Source organism: Cyprinodon tularosa, unplaced genomic scaffold, assembly GCF_016077235.1.
Source record: "Cyprinodon tularosa strain WSP-4 unplaced genomic scaffold, ASM1607723v1 ctg551, whole genome shotgun sequence".
NCBI classification, from domain to species: domain Eukaryota; kingdom Metazoa; phylum Chordata; class Actinopteri; order Cyprinodontiformes; family Cyprinodontidae; genus Cyprinodon; species Cyprinodon tularosa.
The window spans coordinates 1,221,525-1,238,934 of record NW_024039287.1 but is presented as its reverse complement, the minus strand read 5'-3'; the positions used below and the strand labels follow the sequence as shown (position 1 = coordinate 1,238,934).

The window sequence follows — 17,410 nt, the reverse complement described above, 5'->3', positions numbered from 1 at the left end:
TAGATGTTGGAGATCCGCCGGTTTTTCAGTGTAGTACTGTTTCTCTGACTCTGACTGGCTGGATGTGCTATCTTCATCCTCTGACATGTGAGCTGGCTCGGAGCTCGTCTGCCTGGCTGTGTGTTTCCTGGACGGAGCAGCCTAGTTGGTTTTTCTTTAAATCTCTGCTTCCTCCTGTATATCTTCTGTCCTCTTGAACCCCAGTCGGCCTCAGCAGATGGCCGCTCACACTGAGCCTGGTTCTGCTGGAGGTTTCTTCCTGTTAAAAGGGAGTTTTTCCTCTCCACTGTTGCTACAAGCATGCTTAGTGTGAGGGATTGCCTTTGATTCGATGAGTCGATGCTATCAACTGGTTTTTCTTTGATAGAAAACTTTTAATCAATTTGACTGTTTGATCTGGTGAACTGTAAAGTGCCTTAATATTAAATGTGTTGTGAATTGGTGCTATATGAATAAACTGAATTGAATTGTTTAAGAATATTAAGTAGTTTTAAACTGGTTTGGTTTGACAGTGAGTCTCCTTTCAGTTTCTTAAAAATCGGGCAATGACAGAGAAAATTCTTGACCTCTTACTCTGACTGTAGATGTATGTCTGCATGATATGCCACTGAGACTTTTCAGAAGGGTGATATGGGAAGTTTTGATAGGTCATAAACTCTGTATCCTCCACACCCCATAATTTTTTCAAAATTCATCTGAGTATGATAGATATATCTAAAAATATAGATAGATATGCCAAAATCTTGCGAACCATTTGGCTTTTATGACAAAACCCTACCTCCCAGTTTGTCTGCTCACTCTTTACTTTATTTTTATGCTTTCGGGAAAAAACAGTTAGTTGGTAAAGTTATCTAAACTGTTGAGCATCACAAAAAAACCTAAAAGAAAAAACAGAACATATTTTAAATTATTTGTTCTCTCTCTCCCATCTTTATTGTCACACAGGAAGCTGATGTCAGTTTTGAAGCGGTACCTGGATGTTTCCAGCCGTGGAGAACAATGTGAGCCCATCCTGCGAACCCTCAAAGCCCTTGAGTATATCTTCAAATTCATTGTCCGTTCACGCATGCTCTACTCCCAGTAAGTTCTTCCCTTTTTTGATGATTATTTCTTTATTATTTAGTTTTTTTGTTTTTTAAAACATACACTATATTGCCAAAAGTATTTGCTCACCTGCCTTGACTCACATATGAGCTTAAGTGACATCCCGTTCCTAATCCATAGGGTTCAATATGACGTCGGTCCACCCTTTGCAGCTAGAACAGCTTCAACTCTTCTGGGAAGGCTGTCCACAAGGTTTAGGAGTGTGTTTATGGGAATTTTTGACCATTCTTCCAGAAGCGCATTTGTGAGGTCGCACACTGATGTTGGACGAGAAGGCCTGGCTCTCAGTCTCCGCTCTAATTCATCCCAAAGGTGTTCTATCGGGTTGAGGTCAGGACTCTGTGCAGGCCAGTCAAGTTCATCCACACCAGACTCTGTCATCCATGTCTTTATGGACCTTGCTTTGTGCACTGGTGCACAGTCATGTTGGAAGAGGAAGGGGCCAGCTCCAAACTGTTCCCACAAAGTTGGGAGCATGGAATTGTCCAAAATGTCTTGGTATGCTGAAGCATTCAGAGTTCCTTTCACTGGAACTAAGGGGCCAAGCCCAGCTCCTGAAAAACAACCCCACACCATAATCCCCCCTCCACCAAACTTTACACTTGGCACAATGCAGTCAGACAAGTACCGTTCTCCTGGCAACCGCCAAACCCAGACCCGTCCATCAGATTGCCAGATGGAGAAGCGCGATTCGTCACTCCAGAGAACGCGTCTCCACTGCTCTAGAGTCCAGTGGCGGCGTGCTTTACACCACCGCATCCGACGCTTTGCATTGCACTTGGTGATGTATGGCTTGGATGCAGCTGCTCGACCATGGAAACCCATTCCATGAAGCTCTCTGCGCACTGTTCTTGAGCTAATCTGAAGGCCACATGAAGTTTGGAGGTCTGTAGTGATTGACTCTGCAGAAAGTTGGCGACCTCTTCGCACTATGCGCGTCAGCATCCGCTGACCCCGCTCCGTCAGTTTACGTGGCCTACCACTTCGTGGCTGAGTTGCTGTCGTTCCCAAACACTTCCATTTTCTTATAATACAGCTGACAGTTGACTGTGGAATATTTAGGAGCGAGGAAATTTCACGACTGGATTTGTTGCACAGGTGGCATCCTATCACAGTTCCACGCTGGAATTCACTGAGCTCCTGAGAGCGACCCATTCTTTCACAAATGTTTGTAAAAACAGTCTGCATGCCTAGGTGCTTGAATTTATACACCTGTGGCCATGGAAGTGATTGGAACACCTGATTCCAATAATTTGGATGGGTGAGCAAATACTTTTGGCAATATAGTGTATTATTGAATGTACACAGCACCCTTTGACTTTACCTTGTTCAGGTAACTGTGTTTGGCAGCTATGGAAGAAGATGTTGCTAATAACAGCACTAATGTAGCTAATAAGCACTGTTGATGAAGCTCAGCTAACAAATGAGAGCTAATCTCAGTGCAGGACTACAGCCAGTGTAAACAACAGCAAAAGTTCCTCCAGGAGAGATGCTCTCTGTGATTTGGAGAGCTTCCAGAACTGCATCATGTAATGAGTGCAAAGACTTTAATATGATGGTTCTGCCTTGCTTAACTACGACTTAGGTTCTTATGGCTGCAAAGTGCGAGGGAATATTAGGCAATGATCTTGATACAAGATCATCTAAGATGGGCAACTGCCCACTGTACTCTGTAACTAGTAACAACAAAACAAATTCAAGTTTACCTAATAGGGAAATGATTCCAGCAGTCTGTTTCCATCTTTCTCCTTTGATCTTATCCTTTACGCTCCTCTTCCCTTCTTCCCCCTCTATCTAATCTTTATTAAGGATTTTTTAGTTTTCCTAATTATTTATTTTAGAAAAGATCGCAGATAATCCATACTAGAAAAGTTTAACAGTGCACAAAACCTCAAAATTATCTAAGCTAAATAAGAATTGATTTGGAAATGTATTTATTATAAAGTAGTGTCTTTATAAAGAATTTTTGTTTGGGGTATGTTGTTAAAATTTAGTTATATATATATATATATATATATATATATATATATATATATATATATATATATATTAAAAACCAACATTTTGATATTTTTTTCACTCTGTGCTTAAATACATTTGTAGTTATTATTTTATACATTATTTTTATAATTTACTATGGTACATCATTTTATTTAAACGAATGTGTCTAATTTAATAAATCTGATTGGTTGGGTCTTCCTCCCCGCACGCCGTCAGCACCATAGTTGATATTTGTCGCCACTGTCGGGTAGAGGTGGACTCAGCTTTCTTTGGGATTAATCTGCCTTTGGGATTACTCCTTCAGGGAAATTCTGATTCCAATAGGTTGTATAGAGTACAAAGAGTTAAAGCAAAATGCCATTAAAGATAAAAATATGACAGACAATATAATGCTTTATATATATTTTCTGGGACATATATGCTCCTCCAGTGATCAGGGATAATGACCACTTTTGGGAAATTTTCAGTTCATTAATTTTACATCCACTAGACGTTCGGACACTCATTTAAAATGGCATAAACCCCATATAGTGCCCTATATAGTAATTAGGGCTGACATTCTGAAACAGCCTAAAGTTTTCTTATTTTAGGCTACTGCTTCCTCCCAGAGTCCAAAAACATGACTGTTAGGTTACTCTAAATTGTCCTTAGCTGTGAGTGTGTGCATGAATGGTTGTTTGTCCTCTTTGTCTCTGTGTTGCCCTGCGATGGACTGGCAACCTGTCCAGGGTGTACCCCGCCTCTTGGCCATTGACAGCTGGAGATAGGCACCAGCACCCCACGCGACCCCACTTCGGATTAAGCCTGTAAAGAAAAAGGATGGATGGATATTTCTTTATCTGTTGAGGTCCTAGAGCAGGATCTTCATTCCATTAAAAGCCACAAACAGGCCAGATCCTGTGTACAAGAGGATTTTTATTTCCACTAGTAAAAAACCAAACATGTATCTAAGAAAACAGCTGCCATCAGAGCAGAGGGCACAGAGCTGAGAGATGTCTGGTTGTAGGTAAAATTGGGCTGGAGAACGATTGAGGCATGTTCCTCAGGGAGAGCTGTGGGCTTTTTCTTTACATCAAAGTGATGGAGAGACTGTCTTAAGCAGGGCAGGCAAAGAGATTCAGGCTGAAACATTTCCTCTCACTACTGGTAGGGTTTTATATTGAACTTAAACATCTCAATTAACTAAAAGTCAGGAGTTATTTAAGCAGCCAAACCATTTCTGTTTTGGGTAATGGGGTTCTTAATCACAATAAAAAAAAAAGAATAGTAAGAAAAAGCAAATCAGTGTAACTTACTGTAAATATCCTTAAACAATCTTCATTTGTATTCATAAAACAGGAATATTTTCAGAAAAAGAAATTCTAGAAAATCATTGAAGGGGCCAGTTAACTAGTTTGCTCCCCACTCAGTGGCCATGCTATTTTTAAACATTTTTAGAGTGTACATTCATTTATTTATAAACATTTGATTTTAACTTGGTAGAAAGTATAATGTATGGTTGTTTTATTAGTATAACTTTAGGATCCGGTGGAGAACAAAGCCTTTATAGGTCAAAACAAAACCTAATCCTTTACATACGTATAAAAATGTTAGAATTTACAGAAATAAATGTGTTAGAAATCTAAATCTATTTAGTCAAAACTAAATATTTTCAGTTTTACTTTAAAATGTTAAAAATAGTTACAAAAACAATGCATCTCCACCTTTAAGACATTGCTTCAGTTAGTAATAAGTAAACAAGTTAAGTTTACCTCAACTAAATTATTTACCATGGTTTTACTTGACAAGTACCAGGTTTTAAGAATATATATATATATATATATATATATATATATATATATATATATATATATATATATATTAGAAACAATACAACTAGAAAACTTTTATTTTTTTACAAAGGTCAAGACAGATTTGTAAGAGTTACACAATGGAATATTTTGTCAATGTTTAGAATATAAAACAAATATAGACAACATAATATGTTGGGGGGAAAAAAATAAACAATTCAGAAAAACGTGTTTGTTCTGCTTTGTGGACATTTTTTCTTTTTTGGCAGAAATCTATTTTCTTAATTCAGTATAAGCTGGTTGCTTCATCTTAACACAACTCAATTATTTTCTTCCAAAACTATTTGATCTATTAAGCTCAGGGGTGAGGTTTTTGGTAAACTCACAGGGTTTGATCCTTTAACCTTTGGTTTTTTTTTTTCTTCCTACTTGATGCAATGATGTCATTGGATTTTGGCTAGAGATATGTGGTAGGCTGTGAGAAATGGATTTTTCTCCTGAAATATTGTGTTCCTCTAACTTATTTAGGTTTACATATGTGATGTTAAGTTTAGAACAGCAGATGGGTGAGGAGAATACACTTGTGAGCGACAAGCACAAAAACCATGTGAACAAACAGAGCATTCTGTGTGACCAGGGGAACAGATTATTTTAGGGAAGTACATTTCTGTCATTGCATTAATTTTAAATAGCTCTTCAACATCTTGAATATGAGGTCACAGTCTTTGTCTCTCAGTACACAAGATAACATAACATGGAGCGGTTTTCTAATTGAACTCTGTGCTTCATTTTAATTTCAGGATACTTGCTGTTACAAGTAAAATTAAATTAATTTAGACATTTTTGTCAAGTTAAATTGAACATGCTAATATGCAACTGTTTTATATCATGATGTATTTTCACACTTTTAAAGTCTACCTATGAAGTGATAAGGAAATGATAATGTTGAATCAAAGAGATATGCTTAAATGGATCACAGATGCAAGCTGTTTTTATCTTCAGTCATAGAGTGAATGCAATAATTATAAAGGTCTCTTTAAGACATGAAACAATCGTGCTGAAATTATTGAAGATCTCTTAATAGATTGAACAGATACTTATTATTATAATTTTTTTTTGTTAAGTGCAAATTATTTGGGTTTAGACTTGTAGGAATGTGTAACTCTGCCAGATATGTCAGAGTCTTAAGGACATGCCTCAAGTTGTTTTGTTTATTTTCATTTACACATTTATTTTGGACTGATTGAGCTCTTTCTGCTCTCTGTCCATTTTTCCTATGTATTTATTTATTTTCTACTTTATTTACTTGCTTCTATTTGGGCTATATATAAGACTCCATCATCAATTTCATCAGTAAGACAAGCAGTCTTTAAAACTAAATTTTGGAATAGGATATAAAAACCAACACAAAGCACTAAAAGAGTTTCTCTCTTTCAGCATAAAGCACAGGGCTTAAACTCCCCATTGACTGTCTACACATATTAAGCAAGACTTGAAGCACAGGAACACACTTTAATGGAGACCACCTCCAAAAGTGTTTCTGCACTTCAACTATTGCTGAAGTTTTTTTCCTCACCAGTTCATCTTGAAAGTTGGTGAAGTTATACATACAGATATTAACAGAGAATCTGTTCAATGTAACACTGATGGATTAGTTATATTTTCATTGGTGCTTGCCTTCACACTTGCCAATAAGAATCTCTTGGCAAGTGCCCATATTTTTATGATAAACCACCTTTGTATTCAAATTATTTCCCTTACCAGGTTTTTTTCTATCTGTCCATATATATGAATCATGCTTTTTGCTTTTTTCATTCATTAGACTTTAATACTCCAACAAGCATATTTTTAGTAAGCAACGGTTATTTTTCCAAGTTGCACCAGTTTTAGCTGATTGTAAATGTAGGGTGTTAGTGCACAACTGACTGAGATAACACAAACACTGACCCTGATACAACCGGATATCTCTCTAAACACACCGTTAAACACTGGGAGAGTTCATGGATTAAACAGGACAATGCTTCTGTAATCATAACTACACTCTGCAAAGAGCCCAGTGATAATACCTCTGTGCATTACTGCTTAATCTCTCTCCCCCCCGTGCTAAATTCACTGTGAGCCACTAATCCATCCCTCCAGCTTGCACAATTATAATTAACAAATGCAGAGCACAACTGAATCACATAAAGATGGCGAGGTGGAATGAGAGATAGATGAGAGTAGCATTTGATAAGAGTTGTTGGAAGAGAAGTTTAATGAATAATCGCCGATGTGGAGGTTTAAACAAATTGCCAATAGCAGCGGCAAAGATAACCCTGTTCTTTAAGTTAATGGTTGTTGTCAAGTCAGCGGTTAGTGCCTATAAATATTTACCTTTACCTTGGCAGCACAGTTTCTTGTTAGCATAATTTGTATGTGCCTGTTTGTTATAAAATATACAGCACTAAATTACATGTACTGCTTAGCTGTATGATTAAAAAGTCAATCTGACTCTGATGCCTCTTTCAATACAAACACAAGATTTAGGATGGGTTTTCAGCTCTTAATTACTGTAGCTGGAGGGGTGCATTATAGATCCACCTCTGTTTATTATTATCACCACCTGAATTTGACTTAGCTCTGGATTAAAACAATTTAATTTACACATTACATATGAACAAAATGTTTCAGAGGATAGTTATGAAAAAGTACCTTTGCTTGGCTGCTTTTTGATATAGTCCTAATCAAAGTAGTTTTCTTGGATATTTTAATATTCAGCGCCCTCTGTTTGTAGCTCACGTAAACATGTATAAAAAGCTTTAAAGGTTTTCATGTTTTATTGCTGCATACTCAGCCATAATCCCACTCTTAACATTTTTGAAGGAAACAAACATTTCAATAAAAATGTTAAAATTACTTAAAAGTTTTGAATGTTTTTCATGAAAATTGGCTTTTAATACTCTACCTTGTACATCCAACGCTCACCACTCAGGATTTCACTATAATATTGTACACAGTTGGAGTTATAGATAGGAGCATTGAAACCTCCTCTTTTTACAACTGTCTCATTAGCAGTAGTTTTTTAATTTTTAGTTGCTATTGTTTTGGTTAATTGTCTTACTAACACACCCAAAGATAATGTTATTTTGAGTTTCTCAACAAACCCTATCACATTTTTAATTTAATATTCTTAATATTTAAAAAAAAAATTACTATATCATGTTATTTGACAAGGTCTGATAAAGAAAAAGTTTGCTTTTCCTCGAATTTATCTTTAGTTTCATACCATGAGTAACATAGATAGCTTGTTATTGAAAAGCAACATTTTCTAAGTTGACCAAAACACACATCTCTGGTTTAATTCCAGATAGTGTTTATATCTGGGGAAAGGATAGAAAAGGTTGCATCCCTGGACACAAAATGGATTTTGGCCACAATATGGCAGCCTTTACTGAAGATGAGTAGTTTGTGGCACTCTTGTATCCTTTTGCCTGTGCCTGTTAGGAAGATAAACCTGGATTGTTATTCATGACTATTGACTAGTGGCTATAGTAATAGTTTTTCCGTTTAAGGCCCTGTTCAGAGAAAATTAGGACATTTTAATAAAAATTAAACCAAACAACAAAAATACAAGATAAAAACAAAACAGATATAAAGTACCAATTAATAGGCAGTAACAGAGATCAGACACTATTGAACACATAACTAAAAAGGTTTTAGGGTTAGACTTGAACAAAAGAAAGGTAATAATACTGTATAGGGTTTTTCCAGAGGGAGATAATTCTAGAGTTTGGGAGAAAAGCAGGAGAAAGGTCTTGTTTCCCATGGAGCGGAGGCGGGTAGAAGTAACAGTGAAGTGAATGAAGCACAAAAATCTGAGGATGCACGGGGGACTAGAGATGTGAAGGAAACAAGAAAGGTGTTACTTTTTTGAAATACATTTTCAGGGTGCGGCTGCAAAGCCCTTCATAAGTAATCATCTGATAACCTATAGTCATCTACTGCATTCATAGCAAGATTGATACCCTTTTTTCTTTTACTCCTTTTGCAACTGAAAGTTAACACATAATAGTCCAATCCTATGTTCATATATTGTAAATGTATTTATTTTTTAATACCAGGAGACACTGGTTACTAAAGGAAAATACAGATAAGGGTAGTTCTTGCTTTTCAGGCTGATTTTATTTCCTTCCACTTTTGAGCTTTATCAAATCTGTTGTTTGTCTCATCCTGTCCTCTAAAAAAGGTTGATACTCTAGCTCTTCTACAATCAGTCTGAATGTTGCAGTCTATCACGCCCTCCCTTTGTGACACAAAAAGTTTTATTTATTTTTTGTTGCATTTCCATAAACTAAATATCTCTTTCTATCTCAGACTCTATGAGGGGAAGGAGCAGACTGAGTTTGAGGACTCGCTGAGGAGGCTTTTTGAGTCCATCAACAACTTGATGAGAACAGACTACACCACCACTCTTCTGCTAAGGGTAATAACATGTCTATAAACCCTTGCTGCCTGGTTCAATTCTGCTACTTTTCCTCTCTTTCTTTCTGTCATCTTATCCTCCTCCTTTTTTCTCTTCTGGTCAGATCTGATTCTGAAATCAGGTCTCTGCCTTTTAAAGGAAAAGTCCGGTCAGCAAGGAACGATCAATGGATCATTATCTATACCTAAAACTAATGCATCCATGGTGATTTAATGAATATTGCATTAATGGGTAAAAAACAAAATCAAAAATTTTTGCCCCGATCACTGATCAGTGACTTAGATAATAGCGCGTTGTGACAAACACCAGATACAGCACTGGGACTTGCTCAACAGCCGATGCCGCACCGTCACGTCACTAACCGGTAGGGGCAGTAGTGTTCTTTGACAAACATGGTTATATCTGGTAAAGCACATTCAAATGTAATTAGTCTTAATAAAAAAAACCAAAACACTTATTATTCCTTGAACAGTTTGTAATAATTTCATATTTAAAGTACTTTCAGAAGTTTGAATTCTGAATATGACCGGAATTTTCCTTTAAAGTCTTTCTCCAATTCTGACAACTTATAGCAGGTAAAATAAGTATTAAAAATGGCACCCTTTTCTCAGTAAATATATTTCAAGTGGTGCTATTGACATGACATTTTCACCAGATGTCGGTAATAATTCACGCCCTCCACCCATTCAAAGAAATTTAATCATAGATGCCCAGAAATTAAGTTATGCATAATATTGTGGAACGGCACAGGGAAAAGTATTGAACACGTGAGGAAAGGGAGGTGAAAAATGGCATGGAATGAAAAAACCTAACAGTGAACTTTGGAGGTTGGAACAACATTGTGTGAGGCTGTTTTTCAGCATATAGTACTGGCAAGGATGAATGGAAAAATTTACATAGAAATCCTTGATTAAAATCTGCCACCATCTACTAGGAAGATAAAGATTAAACTCTGGTGGACATTTTAGTAAGACAATGACCCCGAACACACAGACAAGGAAACTCAGTTGGGTTCAGAGAAACTAAATAAAGCTGCTAGAATGGCCCAGCCAATCACCTGACTTGAATCCAATAGAAAATCTATGGAAAGAACTAAAGATAGAAGATAGAAACCTTCAAGATTTGAATCTTGATTGTGCAGAAGAATGGGCCAAAATCACACCTGAGCAAAACATGCAACTAATTTCTCCATACAGGGGACATCTTGCCAACAAAGGCTTTTGTACAAAGTATTAAACACATTTCAGTGTGTTCAATATTTTTTTTCCTTGTGCTATTTTACTTTATTGCTCTGAACTTAATTTATGGAAATCTATGGTTTGATTTCTTTGTTTGTGTTGATTGCATGCATTGCTACTGACATCTGCTGAAAATGTCATGTTAAAAGCACCTTTAGAAATATATTTGCTGAGAAAAGTGGTGGCATGTTGAATGCTTATTCTACCTGTTGTATATCAAGATATTGAAACAGATCCAGGGACGATAAGTCAAGAGGTTATAAGTGTGGCGGAGAAATGAGATAGATATCTTGTGATGAGTGAAAATAGCCTGTTTGATGGCAAAGTCACCTTCCACATGGGGGAAACCAGTCATTTAAAAGAGTTTTGGTGTGTGTGTGTGTGTGTATGTCATCAGGTTGCCGCTCTGAAGTACCTGCCGACAGTGCTGCATGATGTCGAGAAAATATTTGATGCTAAACTTCTCAGGTAAGCCCACTGCTCATTCAGGTGTGCAGATAGATGGGATGTGTGGGAGCTCTCTTTCTCTAAGTTTTGTTTTCTGACCTCGGTTCACCTTTCTCCCACATGATTCTTGGTGCATAAGTCTTACACATTTTAGACAGAAAATATAAATCTTAAAATGATGCAGAAGCAAGGACAAAGCCTCCCAGTCGCTGTGCTGCTTTTTCTGTATGTCCTTTGCAACTTAACCGCTTTTGGTTTTCTGTCTGTTAAAGATTCAGACAACTCAGAATGACCCACTTAACCTTTTCCTGAACCAAAATAAAACATGCATTGTGCTTTTATCCCCAAAATGACATGTTTTCCCATTGCCCTTTGCTTCTTATACTCTTTTCATCTTCATATTTTTTTAAGAGTTTATTTTTATCCTGTCACACTCCAACAACCAATAGATCCATTTTGTCTGTATGGCCCTTTTACTTTAGAGAAATAAGATATTAAATGATGCTTTCTTGACTATCTGAGTTTGTTTTTGGAGGCGATTTGGCCATATAATTTCTCATTTCACCTTTCTCTGACCCACGTTTATCCTTTTATTGGTTTTACGTTATCTGTAGCCAACTGTTTATCTCTTATACTTTTAATGTTTTTTTTTGTTGTTTTTTTTACCACCAAACTCAAAGCCACACACAACAGTCCAAAGGTTTTGCAGTGTAAAGTTGAAAGTCAGGACATGCTTCCTCCTATTTAGTTTTCTACCGTTCATTTTTCTTTTTCCTTCTCTGTACAAATCCCTTCACCTTTTTTATGGTTTAAAAACGTACTTACGCTCTCATACACAAACCTATCGGAACCATCTCAACTTAAAACTAAGGTCCCCGCTGCATTTCTGATAAGATTTGCCCCAAGCATTTTCCACAAGCAAACTGGTTGAATTACAATCACAGTGCAGGAGGTGGACTTCAAAGCTTTCTTTTATCCTCTACAGTTCTTACACAGTGTAAACTTAAGGGCAGTCTGATCCACTGAGTGATGCTTGCAAATATTTTGTCATCTGTGCATGTATTTTATTTCCATTTGCTTCCCATTACAGATTTTAATTAGATTCAGCTCAGATTATTAGTGGGTCTGATAGGTCTCCTTTGGCCCTTGGTGCTTTAGCTTCTTGGCAGCTCACATACATCAAACAGCACACAAACCTTTCTGTTATTTTTTGTTTTGTTTGTTTTCAGAGCAGATGGTTTTTGTTTAATTATTTCACACTGTTAATGAAAATTATACCATCCCGGGTGGCATAAGAAAAAACTTAGAAGGAGAGAGAGAAAACCAAGGACAGAAGGTTTGCTGTGCTCTTCTAAGTGGCATCAGAGCTACCGACCAGGCCGTTTAATTATTGAGAAATCTAATTAGAGGTGTTGGCTTCATTAAAGAGTGTGTATGCTCTGGCTCATTTGTTTTCATGCGGCAAACACCACTCTCCTTATGTCCCTGGCTCATGTTTTCTCCTTCCTACAAGTGTTGCTTTAAGTGGCTGCATATTTTCTAACCTTTAAGGTGAGATGTTTAAAGCTAGAAATGCTAACAAGGTGCTTAAAATGCTGATCATTGCTTTGAGTGTCTGCAAAGGCTTGCCACAGACAATTCAGACGCATTTAAACATGTACCTTAATGGAATGTCTTCACAAATATTAATTGTTTTCCCTTACATTTTCCAGAAAACAAACCCATTGCTTTTAAAAGCTGTAATTTCCTCCTCTCATATTGCTTTTTTTCCCCTCAGCAAGCTGCTCCATGACTTTTACTCTTGCATCCCACCGGAGAAGCTCCAGAAACAGAAGGTTGCCTCTATGACGGAAATCGTCAGCAGCAAGCTCTTCCAGAGACAAGGTGTGTCTTACTGTTTTGGCTCTGTTTTCCAGGTTTTTGTTAGAGCATTGTGGTATTAATCAATCTCAGGCCTAACCGTGTGGACAACCAGTCGCAAGAGGCTTGCCTTATGTCAGGGAAACTGTGTTAAACCTCAGGAAATCTGTTTGAGCACTTGCATAATAGAATAAATTCAACAAAAACGTCTCAAACTGCATCAATGTTTAAAAAAGAACTGTTTAGAAGTGCTTCTAGTTTTCGATATTATTAATGCTTTTGTTTTGTTTTTTCGCATTAATATGTAATAATCTTGGTTATACTGAAAGTTACATTTTCTATTTTACTCGGGGGGCTTCTTATTCAAGCAACATTCATAAAGGAACAAACCATAATAGGCTTTGTTTGGTTATGGTCAAAAAGATTAACACACATTTCTTACTATAGTATTTTTGTAGTACTTTTTACATTCCTGTAACACTATGGGGAAGAACAGGAAAGTTTTATTCTATCCTCACCAAATATTACCTTTTTGTTTTTTGAGATATGCACTTTATTGTGCTTTTATGCACTGAAAATGAAGCTTGGAGAAACGTGGCTTGGTTAGAGTTGGACCAATCAACTGCTCATTAAAATACATATATACACGTGTGTGTGTGTGTGTGTATATATATATATATATATATATATATATATATATATATATATATATATATATATATATAAAATGAAAAAAAAAATTGTTTTTACCTTCACTGAACATATTTATATCCTTTTATGCAAAATAAATTACCTGATTGCAAATTGATGCAGTTTTTTAAATGAAAATAAATTCAAGATAAGTGAAGAACATGTGCTTTAACACATAAATGGAGATTCAAATCTATTGCCTATGTTATAGTACATTCAGCATATTTTTTAACCTGTTTATTCTTTAATCCTGTTTAACTACTTTGTCTTAAAAAGAAAAAAAAATTATTCTGTCAAAAGTACAATGGTCAAATGACTTCAGACAGGAAAATCCTTTATTAGATACATGCAACCCTTAAAAATTGAAGGAAGATGTAATATTCTTTACTATGACTGCATTTATGTTTATTTAACTACATTGAATCTTCACTGTCTTCTTCAGTGCATAGCTGATTAGACCTTGAAATGTAAATATATATATTGAACCTTTCCCTCTTTCAAATTGTTCCTTTTGCAACTTCTTCAGTATCAAACTTAATCTCATAAGGAATGATCAACATATTCTACAAATCAATGAATCTTGTTTTAATTCACTTTTATAAGGTCAGGTTTATTTCCATCTGCTGTAACAATTTAATTAACCTCTTTGCTCAAACTGCTCTCCTCTGTGATCAATTGTTATATCTAGATTATAGATTGTTGATGTTTATTTTATAACATACGATTTTAGGGTTGCAAGGTTTACTTACAATCATATCACAATCAGAACAATGGGCCAAAGTACATACCATCTTATTACAATCAGTCCAAGTGGCAATGTAGACATTCCACAGATGGTAAATGTCACTTGAAGTCACTCCTTATGTGTTTAACCCACCTGGAGGTCAAAATTAACCTCCAGACCTGAGCAGAAATGTGTAGATCATTAATTTTTGGCTTTATTACTTTGCCTGTACTCTTAAATTGTGGGTTAATCAAACACAGCTGTATGTTTTCATTAAATAACTTATTAAAATTTCTGTCCCCTAGTGGTACCTGTCATGGAGGCATATCATCCCTTTATTGTGCAACCACAGGGGAGGATGTACAGTTTAACTTTTCTACACCTGTCCAGTTTTAGACCAAAACTGCTTCATTTTTAAAGAATTTACAAAAATGAATCTCATTGATGCCAAACCTTTAAAGCCTGCTGTGCATCAGTAATTGCACCCTCTGCTTCTCAGGCTCTTTTAAAACATGTTATAGGCATTGCATTTTCCTGCACGGAGCTGATATATGGCTGCTTTTCCAAATGGGTTCCAAATAATGATGGATTAGATCAGTGCAGCGTCGTGATGCCATGCAAACAATATTTAGGACTGTTGTAACAGAACTGAACAGAAGCAGATCTGTGCATGATGGAGACCACATGCCTTTAACATCCCAGTTTATCAGTTGTGGTTTAGAAGTTAGCACCACTTAGAGAATTTCTTTTTGCCAGGCAGTTACTGCAACCCAAGTCTGTAGCTAACAACATGGGTCCTGGATATGGCTCTTTGGTATTGATCCTGGCTTAGATGATTGATTCCCCAGGGGTACAGCCCTCTGGCTTGCTGTCAGAATGATCTGAGTCATGCTCTGTCACTAAGAACAGAAGGAGAAAAAAAAAGGTGGATGAAAGATATAGAGAAAAAAATCATTATCTGCATCAATCTGTTCATGAAGGTATAGAAATGCATTGCAACTTCAGTTAACATTTCTTAAAGTACCTTTATTACAGTATCTGTTGAGATGCTGTGAGACCTATGATGGGTCAATTACAAGCAGAGAGGTGCTTAACATTAAATAAAAGAGTGAAATGAAATATAGGAAAGAGTGAATGAAGTAAGGAAGAAGTTAGAAGAGGGAAAGTGTGCTTGTTAAAAATATATATATTTTTTTATCCATGGAGAGCTAGTGATGTTTATAAAGATGGAACAGGGACAGGGATAAAGAATGAAAGCATGAGCTATTTCCTCTTATTCCATACAGTACATCCTTTGATCTGATCACATTGCATTGTTTACAGTACCGTACACTCTATAGAGACACAAGCTGACACTTAGTGTTATATGTCACATATGTAATATAAAGCACGTTTTTCCTCCCTGTTTGACATCAAATCAGAATAACCGATTCCTGTTTATGGTTATTTAGAATTGCCAAGGTTATTTATATTTATTAAATGCCAGGATAATGAGCAAGAGAAATGTGTTACTTTCTTAAAACCTATAAGTGTGCTTTCTCACAGGCTTGAAATAGGCAGTCTTCAACATTTATGTTATATACAGGCACACCCTCTAGTACATGCAGCTAAAAACAAACAATTTTTGTGTGTGGCTTTGTAGAAAAAATCTAAATATATCCGAGTAGAAATGTGAACCTCTTACAGTCTGATTTTTCTTCGGTTGCAATTTCCAAATACCTGTAGGTATTCATCTGTTCCTACAGCCATAAAAACCATGATAATGTCTTGCAATAATGGGGTTCAGGGTGGAAACAGGTTCTGTGTCCCACATCTGAATGTAACAAGCGTCGTCAGATCAAAGGCTAAACACCTTGTGAAGATGCCGACTGAAACTGATAAGAGTCATTTTCCCGAGTGAAATGATTCCAGTGCTATCATGGATGTGAAGAAAAGAGAAAAATGAAAGAAAAAAAAAATCCCCAAAGGCAGTTTTAAATGACAAATTCCGTTTTGCAAATGCAGCCAGGGACAAAGAGCTTATTTTTGGAGAAGTATCTCATTGTCTGATGAAACAAAAGTTTGAGTTTTTACTTTAAATGCCATTCTTGCTTGTAGAACTAGGGGCAAAATATATTATTTACGAAGCACAGTGGTGGCTGTGTAATTCTTTGAGGGTGTTAATCTGTGCTTATTGTTATTGCAATTTACAACATATAGGTCATCAGGAGATAATATTTTGTGGAAATAAAAAATGATGTGTTTGTGTTCACTCTGGTAATTGAAACATATAAAAGAGCTAGAAAATAACTTAAGTTAACCAAAGGAGGAACAGTCCAAAACCGTTATTTTCAGTTGCACCATGGAACATTTGCTGGCAAAGTTGTTGGGAAGCAAGATGACCTACAAAACTGATCCAGCTACACCAGTTCTTTCTGGAGAAATGGAACGGAAAAAAACCCCAATAAACTACTGTAGGACCAAGTTGGACAATTAGAAGGGAAAAAAAACATTCCTGAGTTTTTTTCCCCCCCACATTTATTCAGATTATACAACAGGAATAATTTTAGGTAACTCTTGATGATTCACAGGGGCAAAATATTTGTGTTTTCCTTTTTTTGTAGTGTGTAATGTATGTTTTAAACTGTGCTGACATACATTTTTTACTAAGCAATTTCATTATATTTTATTAACAAATATATATTACTGTATTTGAAATTATTGGTTGGTCATTGTGGGTATCAGTTTTTTTTTTCCCACTGTGCTTCAATGTATTTCTTTTGCTTATCGCCTGGTTTCAGTTTAATTCCTGCTTTCCCCAATGATGACACCAAGTCTAATTGAGATGCATTTTAGTGTTGGGATGCTAATAAGTGGGCTTGTATAGTCGGGGTCTTTTCCTTCAGCAGGCAGAATATATGCAACAGAGTTAAATTACATATTTATAATAGCTAATGGCCTGGTGTCCTATCACTGTACAGTAATACATATTTAATATCCTCCACCTGTCTGTCCAAATAGACCTGCCAAGCTCAGTCTTCAGGGAAAAATACCAAATCCACTGACTCCCTTCAGTGCTGCAGAAGGAGGTGGCTTGTTGAACAGGGGACAGTTG

At 36.3% G+C, this 17,410-nt stretch overlaps 1 protein-coding gene across 1 annotated transcript in view; it reads left to right on the top strand.

Moving 5' to 3' along the window:
* Nucleotides 1–17,410, top strand: part of LOC119796527 (dedicator of cytokinesis protein 2-like) — a 132,784-nt gene that overhangs the window by 22,537 nt on the left and 92,837 nt on the right. The window contains exons 21-24 of the mRNA XM_038305125.1: nt 946–1,080; nt 9,249–9,357; nt 10,993–11,063; nt 12,820–12,926. Coding sequence (XP_038161053.1) covers nt 946–1,080; nt 9,249–9,357; nt 10,993–11,063; nt 12,820–12,926 — 422 coding nt within the window. The remainder of the gene's footprint in view (nt 1–945; nt 1,081–9,248; nt 9,358–10,992; nt 11,064–12,819; nt 12,927–17,410) is intronic.